Source organism: Fonsecaea pedrosoi, assembly GCF_000835455.1.
Source record: "Fonsecaea pedrosoi CBS 271.37 unplaced genomic scaffold supercont1.3, whole genome shotgun sequence".
NCBI lineage: Eukaryota > Fungi > Ascomycota > Eurotiomycetes > Chaetothyriales > Herpotrichiellaceae > Fonsecaea > Fonsecaea pedrosoi.
The window spans coordinates 3,497,816-3,513,779 of NW_013550613.1; the positions used below are offsets into that span (position 1 = coordinate 3,497,816).

General features: G+C 52.1%; 6 protein-coding genes across 6 annotated transcripts; 4 read left to right on the forward strand and 2 right to left on the reverse strand.

The window, feature by feature from the left end:
- Positions 1 to 533: 533 nt before the first annotated feature.
- Z517_05193 (uncharacterized protein) lies at positions 534 to 2,017 on the forward strand (the record flags this gene model as incomplete). The annotated part of the gene is made up of 3 exons (XM_013430520.1): positions 534 to 1,272; positions 1,449 to 1,609; positions 1,766 to 2,017. 3 exons carry the CDS (start codon positions 534 to 536, stop codon positions 2,015 to 2,017), a joined length of 1,152 nt encoding a protein of 383 aa, XP_013285974.1.
- A 2,689-nt stretch (positions 2,018 to 4,706) lies between these two features.
- On the reverse strand, positions 4,707 to 5,646 carry Z517_05194 (uncharacterized protein; the record flags this gene model as incomplete). The annotated part of the gene is made up of 3 exons (XM_013430521.1): positions 4,707 to 5,111; positions 5,164 to 5,405; positions 5,460 to 5,646. 3 exons carry the CDS (start codon positions 5,644 to 5,646, stop codon positions 4,707 to 4,709), a joined length of 834 nt encoding a protein of 277 aa, XP_013285975.1.
- Positions 5,647 to 6,729: 1,083 nt separating this feature from the next.
- Z517_05195 (uncharacterized protein) lies at positions 6,730 to 7,082 on the forward strand (the record flags this gene model as incomplete). The annotated part of the gene is made up of 3 exons (XM_013430522.1): positions 6,730 to 6,792; positions 6,887 to 6,971; positions 7,033 to 7,082. The coding sequence occupies 3 exons, from the start codon at positions 6,730 to 6,732 to the stop codon at positions 7,080 to 7,082; spliced, it is 198 nt and encodes a 65-aa protein (XP_013285976.1).
- Positions 7,083 to 9,022: 1,940 nt separating this feature from the next.
- Z517_05196 (uncharacterized protein) lies at positions 9,023 to 9,880 on the forward strand (the record flags this gene model as incomplete). The annotated part of the gene is made up of 1 exon (XM_013430523.1): positions 9,023 to 9,880. One exon carries the CDS (start codon positions 9,023 to 9,025, stop codon positions 9,878 to 9,880), a length of 858 nt encoding a protein of 285 aa, XP_013285977.1.
- Positions 9,881 to 10,344: 464 nt separating this feature from the next.
- On the forward strand, positions 10,345 to 11,838 carry Z517_05197 (uncharacterized protein; the record flags this gene model as incomplete). The annotated part of the gene is made up of 3 exons (XM_013430524.1): positions 10,345 to 10,361; positions 10,529 to 10,867; positions 11,040 to 11,838. 3 exons carry the CDS (start codon positions 10,345 to 10,347, stop codon positions 11,836 to 11,838), a joined length of 1,155 nt encoding a protein of 384 aa, XP_013285978.1.
- Positions 11,839 to 12,276: 438 nt separating this feature from the next.
- On the reverse strand, positions 12,277 to 15,714 carry Z517_05198 (uncharacterized protein; the record flags this gene model as incomplete). Its single annotated transcript, XM_013430525.1, has 1 exon — positions 12,277 to 15,714. One exon carries the CDS (start codon positions 15,712 to 15,714, stop codon positions 12,277 to 12,279), a length of 3,438 nt encoding a protein of 1,145 aa, XP_013285979.1.
- Positions 15,715 to 15,964: the final 250 nt, after the last annotated feature.

The window sequence follows — 15,964 nt, forward strand, 5'->3', positions numbered from 1 at the left end:
TCGTGATTTGTTTCAGACAAAAGTGCCATGGCGTTACGAACCTGAAATTTCGTTTGACAGGCGATCATTGGATCGACCGGGGTTTCGATTGACTCAGCTATCGCCAGCATACCATACATGACAGTCGACCTTTTTAGTCCTCCCGGCCCCCAAGTTTTGTTTTGTGGGTTGCGATCCAGGCTCAAATTGGCCGCACTGGCTTGCTGCACGAAAACGATAAAAGCGAGCAGCCTCCCCACCACAGAGCTGAATTACCGTGACTGAATTTTCTTCTTCTCTTCTCCTCACAACTCCCCAGTGAACAAGATCGACACCGATATCACCAGATCGAAAGTTTGTTTAGTGGTTTGGACGTTATCCTTCCAACTATTCACCGTTGTGACCGTTGCGCCCCGGATATCCATCAGCAATCGGGCGTTTACCCCACCGCCACCGCTCCTACGATCTGATCCGTGCCTCTTGTGCCAGGGCTGAAAGTGCGCTAGTAGTTGGAGGGGTACTACGGCAGTACGGCTACAATCATCGAAACCATTATGCCCTACTCCCGGCGCTCGTCGGGGTCTGACCGGGAATATGTGTTGATGCCAGTCCACAGTGTCGCAGGCAGCGAATATGGAGGACGAGGTCGCCGTACCTACGAGCCGCCCATTGAGGTGAATAATTTCCTCGAGGTGCCACAAAGCCGCCCTCGTGCATCCAGCCAAGGCGCAGGCGTGGCACCTACGATTGTCAATATAGGTGCAGGTGCCCTCTCTGAGCGAGGTGATCGTGATCGTGATCACAGTCGGAGTCGCAGTCGTCACCGCGAATATCGTCACCACCGTTACCGCGACGGGTCTTCCAGTTCCAGCTGCTCAAGCGACCGATCAAGATCACGACACCGGCGTCACTCCAGTCACAAACCAGCCAAAACCAAGCCGATCGAAGAAGACGATCTACCATACAAATTCCGAAAGGAACTCGACTTTGCCCGCATGTCACACCGAGAGGAGGAGGAGAAGCGGATCCTCGATCGGATAAAGAAAGACCGCGAGGAAGAGCGAAGACGATGGAAGTTGGAAGAGGAGGAAGAGGCTCTACGGAGAAAGAAGGAGCGTGAGGCCATTCTCTACGAGGCTAAGCTGGAGGAGGAGCGCAAGAAGAAGGAGCAGGAGGAATTGAGGAAGAAGATTCTGCGGGACGAGGAGGAACGTCAACAGAAGGAGAAGGAGAAGAAGAAGGCCGAGGAGGAAGAATTCGAGAGGAAGGTCAAGGAGAAGTTCATGAATGCTGGTATGCGCAGGCCCTATCGCCGTTACTATTACTATTAGTCGTCCCTAGCCATGCATGGTCTCTATAAGCCTTGCAATGGTTCAGGACGAAGCCCTCCCTGTTGGGGGGTGGCTTGGGAAGGGTTGATTTTGGACTGAGCACGAGGCTAATCTGTGTCACTCTTTTTGGAATTACAGGTTACAGTCCAGAGTACATTGACGAGGTGCTCCACAAGAAGAAAGCCGAGCGTGCAACACTGGCCATCGACCTCCACCGTCCGACTTACATCAAGGTCAACCGCAAGTATCTCCTCCCGGATACGCTGGATCATTACGGGTTGCCTTGGGAATGGGATCCGGTATGTACCACTCATCTTTTCCTACATGTTACACGTTGTCTTGCCCCGGCTGCTGTTGTCCGGTCTGTGCTCTGCTCAGCATCGCCGACAGAGCCGTGTTACCAATTTGGAGGTGTTGTCTTGCTAACTCTTCCGTTTTACACATGTGACGTGCAGCGCGACGAAGAATTTATCATTATCAAGAAATACATCGACCACTCGCTACAAGACGAACTCTTTGAGCACACGCGGAAAATCAAGGAGCGGAAGCTCATCACGGGGCCGTATGTTAAGGAGACCAAGACGATCACGACACTCACGCCAAACGACCACGCGTTTGTGAAGAAGGGAGACAAGATGTACGTGGTGCGGGAGAAGAGCAAGAGCCGCAGTCCGGCGGGGAAGAGGACGAGCTGGATGTTTACTTGAGAGGTGAGAGAAAAGCAGCAAAGCGCGGAATGTGGTGAATGGGAATAGACGGGTTGGGATTGGGATGGAGATTGGTATTCTGGGTATACTTTGACCTACGGGCCACCGAGCACTGTTGTTGACATGATTATGGACGCCTCTCGACTTGTGTGTTGTGTGCCGACAACCAAAGGACGACGTAATGACATATACGAATTGCATTGAGGAGAAATTGGGATTTTTGTTGTTATTCGGGACCCAGACAGGCCCATGTTCAATGTACTCGGGTACTCGCTCTTCTCAGATAGTGACAATGGTACCACAGGGTGTATTTTCCGCATATACGGTTGAAGAATACTATTTACCCCCGTACCTCACTAACATCGGTGTAAGCACCAGTATTAGTGAAGACTTAGAATACATGGACACACTCGCGCACAGAGAGCGAAGTGAGAAGGGGAGGGGAAAGGGAGACCAGCGAGGCGGGAGATGTGGAGGGGACGCTGTGACACTGTAGTACGTACTTTACGTACTTACGTACTGAGTGTCTACCGAGAGTCTACTTGCTGTCGTATCTACCTATCACGTCTGTCCACGTACATGTACTCGGTGCACGTACATGTACAAGTCCACATCGGGTAACAGGGAGGGTATCAGAGGATGCGGCTCTTTTTCTGTACCCAACATACCTCGCTACCCAGTTCACACCTAGGTGCATACCTCGTAGTGTCAACGGAACCCATCACTAACCATGCCATGTGCTTACACCTGCCTACCCACTCGACCTATGTACCTCCAAGACTACGAGTATCTGGCCCATAATATCCCATTTGGGTTGACTCGTGCCGCCTCGCTCTCTCACCGTGGCAGTCTGGTTGACAGTTCAACCCTCTGGACAAGTTATGGCGGCGGCGGCGGTGGTGGTATCGGCTATGAGGGGCAAGACAAACGGATGGGCGGCGGTCCGGCGGCGGCTGGTGGTTGGTGGCTGACGACTGGATAGGGAATGCCGAATGGCAAGCGGGAAGCGGCAGGAGAGATAAGAGTAGATGCACAAGCAGAAGGACAAGAGGAAGGAAAAGGAGAGGGACACGGGAAGGACTAAGGACAAGGAAGTACGAGTTGGGTTACGAGATCTGGTAGGTAGGTAGGTAGATAGCTAGAGAGAAGAGGAGGGAGGGGAGGGGGGAAAAGCTGAGAGCTGAAAGCTCAGCTGCTCCTCTCTAGCTCAGCCTTACTTTACGAGTACTCGGTACAAGCACAAGGACAAGTACAAGTACTCCAGCGGCTGTGTTCCACGCTCCGCTCGAGCAGGCATCTCGTAGAACCTCGATCCATTCACTAGAATGACCACTGGCTGGCTTGCTGGTTTGCTAGGTGACTCTACATCTACAACTACAACTCCCCAAGTACAAGGACAAGTATGTATGTACACGAGCACGCTCGCAAGGAAAATATATCCGCCGGGCCGCAAGCCTTGCAAGCACGGCTAAGTACCGAGTACTTACCTGTACCGATGTAGGTAGGGTGATGGGGGTGGTGGCTTTCAAAAGCTTACAACCACAACAACCCCACCCGAGTGGCGATTTTCGCAATTGCTGGTCCACGAAATCGACCTGCGACTTGCCTTGCTGGGTATCCAGATGTCCTGATCGAGGTAAGGCACAGATGGTACATGAGCCACGGACGAGTTAGAGGACAAGGTACTCGGTAAGTACCTTGGTGTGCATGGCATGGGGGCGTCAAGAGGAGGAGGGAGGGGAGGCGTCAGGCGTCAGGGGGGGTGGATGGTTGGGCTTTGGTTCGCGTAGCGTAGCGTGCGTTTCGTGGCTTGTCTTCTCTCCTAACGCGAGCACGCAAGGCAACAAGGTAGACCGGAAAAAGGGAGTGGGGGTTGGAAAAGGGATTCCAAAGGGTCGAAGTGAGACGTAGCCTAGTACAAGTACAAGTCCATGTACCCTACATAGACATATTACATCCAGGAGGGGTACATATGGGATCCCCACGAGTAAAAGTACAGCTACAGGGACAAGAACAAGTAGAGAAAAGTCGACAAGGCATATCAATACCCGTAGGATACGAATCCATAGAGTGATGACGGAGTACACAGCGAGATAGGTACACAGAGAGGGACAGAGGTACAAGGAGAAAAGGTGGGATAGGATGAGATGGGTGGACGAGGGATGGACAAGGGAGATGGGACAAAAGGCCCAGAGCGACAGTGGCAAATTGTAGCAAGAGATACAGTCGGAAACAACACACATGTCAAAACAGATAGGCTGGTCGAGACCCTAGACTCGTGCGTCCCTCTTCCCCGACTGGTATAACCGAACGGTGTCACGGCGTCGCTCTCCGTCTGACTGGCTGGGGTGTGAATCCTCTGCCTCTTGGAATCAAGCCTTCAAAAATAAACACTGCGGACTGAGCACCGCTGCATGAGACAGATATCAAGCACTGTTCAGGGGTCGATTGATTGCTGCTCATAACTCATCACTGTCTGATTATTTCTTGCCATCTGGGTCTGGGTATCTGTTACAAGATTCAAGAAAAGCAAAACATCCACGGCTCCCATTCTTGGTCCATGTGAGGCTCCTGGTCACCACTGACTGAAGTACTCATGTGTGTAGATGCCATGGAGATCAAACCATATCATCATCGTTTCCCTCACTAACCCTCAGATATGTTTCCCTTCCTGTTTTTTGTCCACACTTCAGATAGCATGGCCTTGTGTCATGGCAGGGTGATGGGCCAAATCTGGCCGGTTGAGTTCAGGACTCATGGCATATCGCTCACTCTTGGGACTTTGGCTGTACTTGGAGCTGGCCCCACCAGGGCTCTGCGCACTGCGGACTAGAGGCTGATCTTGTGGAAAAGGACTCGAAATGGCTAGGTGCATCTTGGGTGTCTCGGCCATGTTGGCACGATCCGTGTTCTTACGAGAATAATACGAGGGTAATGAGTCTCGCTTGCCTAGGAAGAACGATCGGTAATGACTTTTGCGGCTCGGCGGTTTTGGAGTAGAAGCTTCGACGTCTGCTTTGTGTGATGCGACCGCGCCGTGGGATCGGACTTGTCGCGCTGTGAGATGCGCCTTGGTGTCTCTGAAAATATAGCTCTGCAAGTTTGGGTCAGCGTCTATCTCTGATTTTCGATGCCCATCTGCTTACTGCAAAGAGGTTGATGAAGCCCATCACAAACACAATGATTCCAGCTGCTATCACCAGCCGCCAGAATGGAAGACCCAGGCTTTCCTGACTGGTGGCGTGTTTGTTGAGATTTCCGAGAAGACTGTTCCCCAGGAAGATCATTGCAAGCCCGAGCATCACAAAACTCGACCGGGCGCTGAAGAGAGGCCAATTCTTGGAAAAGAATGACTTGAAAAGAGAGAGTTCGGTGAGGATGAGGAATCCTGACACATCTTAGCACCGCATCCCAGCCACCGCATCACAGTCTGGGAACTTACCACTCATGACGACTCGGAGAACGTGCTCGCAGGCATCGAAAAAGAAAAACTTGGACACAATAAAGGTCTTGACCAGCATGACCGAACTTGCCGCGATGACGGCCAAAAGAGCAGTTATGTTCATCGCTCGGATGACGTTGAGCACAATGTAGCCAGCGCCGGCCAGGGTTCTGCCGAAGAAGCGCATGTTGCAGTTTGCTTTTGGATTAAGTCGAATGAATACCTGTCGTGTAGATTTTGGGAGATGATGATTATTTCCAGGTCAGGGTGTCATGAAAATGTTCAGGGTTTGTGTAAGAAAAGATATTTGTAGGCTCAATTAACAGGCTCGAACGCTTTGATGAATAGAACAATAGGATGACAGCAGGCTATTGAACAGCCAGACCATCAATAGAAGTGAATGTACATGAGAAAAGAGGAATAGTGGCCAACACTCGAGGAGGGAGCGGCAGAAATGAATTATCCTTCAGCGGTCTCTTTCCATCTTTTTACCATTGATCTGGTCTGGAGAGAAATAGGGTCTCAGAGTCACCACCGTCATAAGCGCGAGCGCGAGATGAAGCTGTAGTATCTGGTTCGCATCACTCACGGGAAGGACGTGTCCATTGGTCAAGTTGGTGTGCCGTCGGAGAAGTCTTCAAACTCGGTTTCAGAAACGAAGACGCTCCCACCTGTGGCGTTATCCCGAGAGATCGAGTCAAGTGATGCCCAATTCGGTCCAAAATCATGCAGCTGTTGCAGATGCCATGTCTTCCTCAGGCTGGGGAGAGACGAGGAGAAAGAGTGGCTGAGGTTGAACGACGATTCAGGGTTGGCCAAACCTGAAACGCACTTGAGGGCGCGTTTCCATTTTGGGGACCCTTGACGCCAAGTGCATCTCAGGTATGCAACAACCTTGTATGAGATCTTGGGAGAAGCAGTCTGTCGGCGATCAGAATAACAATTTACTGACAAAGAGACTGGAGATTGTCGTGTAAGTGAAGTATGTGGAGGTGGGAGGGCGAAACAAAGGTGTCTCTGGTGTAGGGCTGGCTGCGGATGAGGCCGAGTCGGTGCGCGATTTCTTTTTTCCGAGAAACTGCGGCTCTGTGCGAGGCCCATCTCACTCAGACTTGCGGTCTTCACCAACTAATTTTGCCCTCCCTCTTGCGCTCCCACTCCTTCACCCTCATACTGCTCGCAGCTACTTAGCGACAACGCAACTGCACCGTCTCTTGTATCCAAGTCCACCTTAGAGCAAAGAGTTGCCTCTGTCTCACCCATCACAGCCATGACTCGAGGAAACCAAAGAGAAAAGGCTCGCGAGAAGAACATCAAGGAACAGTCTGGACAGGTGCGAATTGACACACCTGCAGATTTGCGCCCTGCATTGTCGAATCAAGACCGCGGAGCTGTGTGAAGTTGGGCTAACGGGTATCCGATTACAGAAAAAGAAAAATACACAGTCCGGCACCGAGTTTCAGCGGACGAAAGAAGCCCAAGCAGCCATTATGCGAGAAAAACAAGCAAAAGGTGGGCACACAGCGACTTTCCAGCCTATATACACGAGACAACCGACTGACCAGTCTGACAGCGGCAGCTAAAAAGACCGAAGAGGGGTCAGGCAGCGCAAAGAATAAATGACACGGCCTGAAGAAGGGTGGTGCTACTGCAATTTGCTACCCGAGAAGACTGCAAGAGCTCTTTGGCACACCCTTGACGAACTTGAAAGGCTTAGCGAGGAGTTTGTGTGAGGCGCAGGTAGCGAAGAGTGTTTGGAATCTGAAGTTGGCTGTACAGCTGGGCAGCACTCCCTCATCTTGTGCAGGGTCAATTATCAAACCAGGCAAAGAAACACTTGATGGATTCTCCATGCTCTCTACATATCTAACCGCATGTTGGCATATACCAATTCCAAGACGTGATTTATTGTGAGGTATTCATGCATGGACCCAGTTCGAGTTCGCTCTTCAACACACCGGAACAGAAAGGCAGAGAGATACGGGGTAAGGCTTTTGCTATCTTGAGAGAATTCCACAAAAAGGTGCATTTGGGCACATGCAACTAATCATCATGTGACTGGGACTGTTTCCCTGCCAAGGCCCCAGATATCACAGATTCCAGCATTCGTCTCAGGCAGCTCAGCCTCGAGTTGATCGACATGTGTGCGGCGACACACCCTTCTACCAAGTGGTCTCTTCGGAACGATGCCTTTCTCGACCACCGAGTCGACGGGTCTGAGCCGTCTCAGACAAATCAACAGGAAAAGCTCGTCGCCCAAAGAACAGGCATATACACCCAGATTTGTATCGGGACATCTTGAGGCACTCTATCGGCTCCTGGGGCTTCGTCCGCGGGTCTGGGTCTATACCCAGGATGACTGTGAGATTTGCCGTTCTTACTTTCCGTATCTCAGTTACAATATAAGTGGATGTCTTGGGAGACTTGATGATAGTGATTGGGAACAGCATAAACCCGACACACGCCTGACTGAGCCGCGCCAGCAAGACATCTGCTACGGCTGTCGAACATTATGCTTTTTCATGGCTTTCCTCGGCTTCTTACGAGACAAAAAAGGCATTACTGTAGCCAGAAATGTCATGTTCAACCGTGAACACAATGCCCGCGGTGCATACATTCATGCATATATCCAAACCACACTGTCTGAGGCGGTACATATCAAGCTGGAAATCTTCAAGATGCCTGCAGCACGCCAGAGACTGTCTTGGCTCCAGTGCTTGTCTAGCCCTTCCCGACCCGGCCATGATGATGACTTGCCTTTCTTCCTCAAATTTCCGCAAACACTGGTTCTCCAGAAGCATTCTCGAGGGTCTTCTCATGGTTCAAAACATGCAATGCCGATCATCCAGCCTGTGGGGATGGGGCCGACGCACCTTTGTTGCCCACTCGAGTGATCGATATCACAAAGGCAGATCAGCTAGCATTGGTGGAAAGCAATGGAGCTCGAGGGCATTATCTCTGTCTCAGCCACCGATGGATTGATACAGATCACATGCCACGATGTACCCTGCGCAATATAAGCTCTCTCAAAGAAAATATTCCTTGGACTTGGATAACGCCGACTTTTCAGGACGCCATCACGTTTGCCAGGCAGTTTTCAACTTGGCATAGGACCGAATATGCTGACCCGATGCCGATCCGATATATCTGGATCGACAGCCTCTGCATCATTCAGGATAGTGTCGAGGATTGGGAGAAAGAGTCAAAATTGATGGGCTCGGTCTATGAAGGAGCCATTCTGACGGTAGCGGCGGCTACTGGGCAAAATGCATGCTTCTCGGTAGGTGATCCAACCCACAAGGGGTTTTGCGTCTCTGGCATCCAACACGACAAAACCAGAATATACGTGAGAGAGGCCTTAACACACCCCGACTTGAACTGTCCGTCTGTACGATCCCTTACGTCCAAAGCGCCTACATTTTCGTTGGACTTGCCTCACTCGAGGCTGGGTTCTGCAAGAGAGACTCTTATCTCGGCGATTTGTCCTCTTTACGCCACTAGAAATCATGTGGGAGTGCCTCGAGAGTTCGAATTGTGAATGTGGGTTTCACCAAGTCCCTAGTATGGCTACGGACCTGGACGTCACGAGAACCGGACCAGCCTTCAACTTTTCTCATGACGTACAAGCTTGGAGAGAATTAATAGCATTGGACGATCCCAGCCATCAGAATGCAAATATGCCTTTCAAGATCGCGTATCACCGCGCTTTGAGCGGCGGAAGTGCCAAAAGAGAGCGGAATATCCGAAACTGGTGGCGTGCCCTGGTTGAAATTCACTCCAACTTGGGTTTGACAAAGGATTCTGATAGAATACCTGCGCTCATCGGACTTGGTAATCAGGTATCGAGGATCTGTGGTAAGCCGGAACCACGATTTGGGCATTTTCTAGACGGTCTTCCATGGGATTTGGGATGGTACGTCGCCCCTGCAGACAAGCAAAGACAAAGTCCTCTGGATTCTGTACCATCTTGGTCTTGGGCACACAGCATAAATCCGGTTAAGATGCCACGGGAAGCTGCCGACGGTATAAAGGTACACCCGGTATTGTTGCTTGAGCCATCACAACTCCTCCCGACCACACTGAGACTTCCATGCTCCGTCTTCAAAGGCTTCAGCGACAAATTCAACGACCCCAACTTCCCCTTGACTGGAAGGTACTTTGCGGACAACGCCTCGTCCAGTGCAGTCACGGAACAGGAGCCAAACTATATCCTGCTGGCGTCAGTGGAAGAAGACCACACATGGCTTTTCATCCACGTCAAACCTGTCGACCCGGGAAAAACGCAATTTTACCGTCTAGGGCATTTGGAGGTAATGGCACGAGAAGGAGGTTCATCTAACAGAGTCCAAATACCTGATGCCGAAACTCTGATGCGCGCTTGTTTCATTTCGATTGAAACCATGGAGATTGATTTAGTCTGAAGGTTTACAGTCTCCTGTTGTTCAGTAAATGCTCAGGGAACGCTTCGTGGCGCTCAGCGTGACTCGGAGTGGCTTAGATAATGGCTTCAGTTACAACCAGATCAAAGCGACCGTCGCCCGCCCTCTGGGATTGGACTGGATTTGAGGAGTATGTGTCTATTGCAGTTGTGATCTGTGTGGAAAAATGCTTAGTCACGACTATAAGGCTATGGCGCTACGATCCAGCCTTACCAGCGAGTCAAGTACCAGCCTTGTCGTATTTCGGAGCATTGTTGTTCCGTATATATTCTCGACACTGCTAGTCTCAAACGTCAATATTACCCCTACATACTAACAGACGTAGATACCCACGCCTTGCCACGCACTGGCTGCCTAGTCAATAGAAACTGAGACACACTTGTACTCTTGTCTATACACAATCCCTTTACTCATAGCATGAGTCTCGACTGTCCGCCTTCAGAGCCATGACGCTGTGGAGCAGGTAAGCCTCCCACTCTTACAAACTCACATACACCCCCTTCATTCCTCTGTCCCTGATCCTTTCCATACTCTCGAAAGGGGTTTTTCGTCACCTCACCGCCCGCGAGAAGGAATAAAAGTCCAGATTGACTAACATATCCACTGGTGGTTTTTGCCTGAGGAAAACAGCGTAAAGCCATTCTGGCCTCTCCTGTTCACATTCATCCTCCCACGCGCCATCAACTACTACGCCGCATTCAAGACCGCCTACCGCACCAGACCGCCGCCTCGTCCCCTGCCGAAGCGGACCAGCCGTGGGCTGAATGCGCTGTTCGTGTCGATATGCGTCTTTCTGTACGCGTCGTGGCCGCTGAGAGGCGATATCGCCGACCACAACGTCTTTGTGGCCACGCAGTCGCGGCTGTCGGTGCCGACGGACGTGCTGTTTGAGCGGCTGGCCATGTTGCGCGAGAACGGGGCCCTCTCGGCCGCGGACGAGGCGTTGAGGGCAAAGTTGACTTCACCAGCGTAAGTTTTTTCCCTGTCCTCCCGATTTCGCGGAACAAATCATGGGAACGACAAAGAAAATCGTCATCACCTCCGTCTCTCCCGCCACTCGATCCAGATTGCCACGGCGAATAAGAATGACGGACGGATTGATGGTGCATGATATGAATTCTAACGACAACGTCTGTGACAGCCTTCGCCAACTCTACCTCCGCTTCGGGCCCTCGACCCTGCGCGACTGCCTGTTCTGCCACCCCGACGACCAAATCTCGTACCTGCTGTACCACCTCCCGACCAACACGGTGCTCCCGCACCTCTTCCACGTTCTGTGCCTGGGCCTCGCGACCTCGGAGACCGTGGGCGGGTACGAAGCGTCGACGTGGCGCCGCGCCGCCGTCTTTGGCGCGCTCGTCCTCGCGGGCGCCGACGTGTTTTTGACCGCGACATACGCGCCGCCCGTGGCGATCAGCACCGTCGCCCCCGCGGGGACGTTCTGGCTCGGCACCACGGCGCGGTACCTCGGCCTGTGCGCGTTCGACATCGCGGTGGCGCTGTGCATCTACGCGTCGGCGACGGGGCGGTTCTACCTCTTCCCCTCCACATCAGCAGGTGGGCCTGGTTCAGCGGACGCGGAACTCGCGCGCCGCCGCACCGATGAGCTCCTCACGCAAGCCAACCTGGTGCTGCAGATGGCCGCGACGAATCTGCGCGCGTACTCGATCGCACGTAACGCCGTGGTGCGCAACCCGGCCCTCAAGGACCGCGACGACGCATATTGGCGCGCCGTGGTCGCCGTCGAGCGCGAGCGTGAGGGCGGAGGCACGGGTGTCGGTGGTGCTGGTGGTGACGACGACGACGACACTCTCTACGAGGACGAGGAGGTCCAGGCCGCGGTGGCGCGCGCGTACGGCACCGGCGCGATCAATATCGCCAGTGTGAGGAGGGAGGCCGAGGCGTTTGTCCGCCACGCGACGAGGGGGTTGGATGAATGATACTCACGAAAAAAAGAGATTAAGATCCATTCCTCTGTTCATCCGTGGTAGATCGGTAGATGGTAGAATGAACTCGATGGATAGATTAGATCATCTACACTACATGGCTGCATGGCTGGTCGATGGTTGACTCTTACAATCGATGTCGATGTGAATCCGCAAACTCTCTTGAACGAAGAAGAAAAAGCCAGATTGGAAAATCATAGAGTCCTCTTTTCTGTTGTGCTCAATTGATTCGCTCACAAAATACTTACATCCATACATGCCTCCTGTTGGTTGTAGGTTGTATGTTGTAGATCTTTGTCACGTCATTCATTCCTCGTTCGTATATACATACAGGCATACAGACATGCAGACGGTAGGCAGACGGTAGGTATCTATACATGAAAAGCATGTAAAAGGCCAGCCTCCATGGACACGACAATCAGTCCTCAGTCCTCAGTCCCCAGGCTCATCCTTAATGATGATGGCATCGTCATCACTCTTTTCCTTCTTGACAAAGTCCTTCTCGGGCACTCTCCGTCCATCCCGGCCCATGACTTCGGTGGCAAACACGACGGTCTCGACCCCGGCAGGAACGCGCTCCTCTTCGCCCTCGGGGAGGGCGTCGACGTCGATTTCCATACCTAGGAGAGACTTGAGAATGACTTCGGCGCCGGCCTTGCTCATGACCATGTTCTTCTCCTTGCACCTCTCGTCGCAGATGCATTCCGTGCAGCCCTCGAGGCAGTGGCACGCCGAGACCCGCGCGACGGCACGTTCGAGAAGGATGTCGATAAACTCGAATGCTTTCGCTGCGATCCCCGAGCCCGCGGGTCCGCCCTTTGCGTCGTAAAACGTCAACCGTGCAGGTCTCTTCCGCTGAGTCTCCTTCTTTGCGAATTCCTTCAGCGCGTTCTTGCATTCGGTTCGCACATCGCCGGGCATGCTGACCACAAATTGTGGCATCAGGGACATCAATGCATGCTCGGCCGCGTGGATCCCTGCCGCAAGATTCAAGCGTTTGTCCTTGAGGATCTGCATCGCCGACTTGGGGATATCCAACCATAGACCTTTGGAGTGGATGATAATCGGTGGGTTGTCCACAGCCACTGCGTCGAGAATCCGACCCTTCTGGTCGACTTTGAAAAACCCAAATACCACGGCGTGGACCTTGATGCGGCCGAAATATGCTTTGGTGAGAGAGTTGGCCGACACCCGACGGACCTGCTCGGTTTCGATTGGATCCACGTCTGTGTAGTCTCTTTGCTGCGTGGTCCAGTCCACCTTGACGAGTTGAACCCGGGCAATCTTGCGCTCAGGTGAGAACTCTTTCACGATATATGTCCGACCTTGGTGCAAGAATATTCCCCCATCGTACAGCGTGAAGAAGGCTCTTGAAGCCTCGACTTCTTCCAGGACCACATTACGACCATGTGTGATATCAACCACAGCAAAGTGATTGTCCTCGGTATCTCTGATGGGGACACACCTAGAAGGCAGAGGTCGAAATCTCTCGTTGCAGTGATAGAATCCCAGAGGGTCATACGACAACCGTTCTGTGCATATCTCTGGCAACATCTTGCCTAGGAACTTCTCATCTTCGTCTGCCTTGATGGGCATCTCGAAAGCAGCGCACTGAATATGCCCTTCCACCACAAGTTCGTTTTGCAGGTCGACCTGGAGCTCACAATTAGGCTTGGTGAAGATCTCGTCGGGATTCTGCATGTAGTGTTGATCGACAGCAAAGCAGTCACCGACCAGAACAGAAAGCGAGTCTCTGTTCCGTCGACCTGCACGGCCGCTCTGTTGTCTCAGATTGGCGATCGTATATGGGAACCCCATCGTAACCACGGCATCAAGGGATCCAATATCCACGCCCAGCTCCAGGGCCGTGGTGGCAATGATACCCATGAGCTTGCCACCAAACATCTCTGACTCTATTTGCCGACGGTCTTGAGCCGAATATCCACCACGATAGCCCATGACCAAAGCAGAACATTCTGGTCTCTCGAGGTTTGTGAATTCCGTCTTGACCGCCGCTAGCAGGACTTCGCATTGCTTTCGTACGCGACAAAAGGCAATGGTTCGAACCCCTCGCAAAATAAGTTGGCATATTAACCTCGCTGTCTCTGCAAAAGCATCACCACGACCTGATGAGGGATCGCCTGGATCTTTGTATGGTGTATTCCAACAAATAAACTCCTTCCGGCCAGACGGAGAACCATCAAAATCCGTTAGCTTGACATTTTCCACGCCAAATATGGTCTTCATATGCTCTTCTGGATTGGCCACTGTTGCGGAGCATGAAATAAACTTGACCTTGCGGTTTCCCACAGCGGCACATATGCGCCGCAGTCGACGCATGATAAAGGCCACATGAGCACCAAACAAACCGTTATACACATGCAACTCGTCCACGACCACGAATTTGAGATTCCGAAGGAATTCTCGCCATCCGCTCTCCTGGGGTAGAATAGTAATGTGTAACATGTCTGGGTTCGTGAAAATAATACGACCTTCATCTCGGATTTGGTTGCGTGCTCGCATGGGCGTGTCGCCATCAAATGTCTCGACAACGACGTCTTCCAAGCCCGGGATGTACTTCAAGAGCTCTTTCATGCTTCTACGCTGGTCCTGGGCGAGAGCCTTGGTGGGGAAAATATAGAGCCCGCGACTTTGGGGATCCTTCTCGAGTTCGTGAAGCATTGGTATCTGATAGATCAGCGATTTGCCTGAGCTGGTTGAGGTAGACACGATTACATGATGACCATCATGCAGGTTATTGATGGCCTCGGCTTGATGCGAGTACAACTGAGTTATCCCCCTGCTGTTATACAGCGCATTCACCAGATTCTGGGACAGCTGAAAATTGAGGTCACCATATATGGCCGGCTGAGGATCGAATACACGATGTCCGTCGGGCACAATCTGTCCAGTATACCACTCGAGCTCGCTAATCTCTTTGACAATGTCCGTTATTGACTTTCGTTCCTTGGGGATCGCTTTTTGCAGTCGATTATCTGGGCCCGGTGTTGCAGGACGACTGGTTGAGGGGTAGGGTAAATACTGCTGTTTAAGGTCCAGTATTTTTCCCACCGGGTCTGTTTGCTCCTCGGCACATTGGTTGAGGAATGTGTTTATGGCTGAAGTGAATTTGGCATTGCGCTTTTCGATGAGATTGAGCATCGATTTCTGACTAAACACAGGCATTTTGAGATCTTCATTGCGTAGTTTCTGGATCGCTTTGGTGGGTTGCCCCGTCTTGGGGTCGACAACCTGTCTTTTCAGGTCGCCATCCACAAACTCGAACAGAAGCAGTTCTTTGGATGGCTCCGATTTGTCTCTGGGTGCGCTCTCATCCTCTTCCAGAGACCGAAAATGGTCGGCTCTGCCACCTCTGACGCCATCTTCTTCGCCCATAAGTGTTACCATAAGGTGTTCTTCATCGACATAGGCAAAGTTGATCGCCCGCGGCAATAACGCCTTGACCTGCGCCACGTCGTCCTCGACCAACGGCTTTTTGATGTGTCCTTCCACCGCACTCTTGATGTTGTCCCATGTCGTGGCGAAATGCTTCCTGGTGCAGCAAAATGTGTATACGACATTCAGGGCGCGGTGCAACTGGGATAGATACTTGAAGTGGTCCGGCCAAGGTACGTCTGACTCTACCAGACTCGAGGACGAACTAGTTCGGCTCAGGGCAGGTTTCGATGTGCCTTTCGTTCTTCTAGGTTTGGAACCTCCATCATGAGTCTTGGTGGGGACTCTTGTGGTGGCCGCGACGGAGGAAACGAGGTCAGACTCAGTCGGTGTTGACTCCTGGTCTTTGGGAAAGCGTTTCCGCTTGCGATTGACGGGGATGCGAGAAACAGTGGCTGCCTGCAGCTTGGCCATGAGATAATGGATCAGGTCTCGGGACTTATGGGCCGACCAGATGGATGGTTAGAGGATCAGAACGCAGACAATATCATGGCAGCTTCGACTACTTTGCACTTTGGGGACAATGGACAATGAGCAAAAGTGTGCAGACTCAATCTGGCCAATCATGACGTATGCACAACTCGTACGCGCAATTTAACTGATGCGCGAAGTCAGGTGACAAATTTACCCAATTTGGTTCTTTACTGTCCATATTCGGTATTAC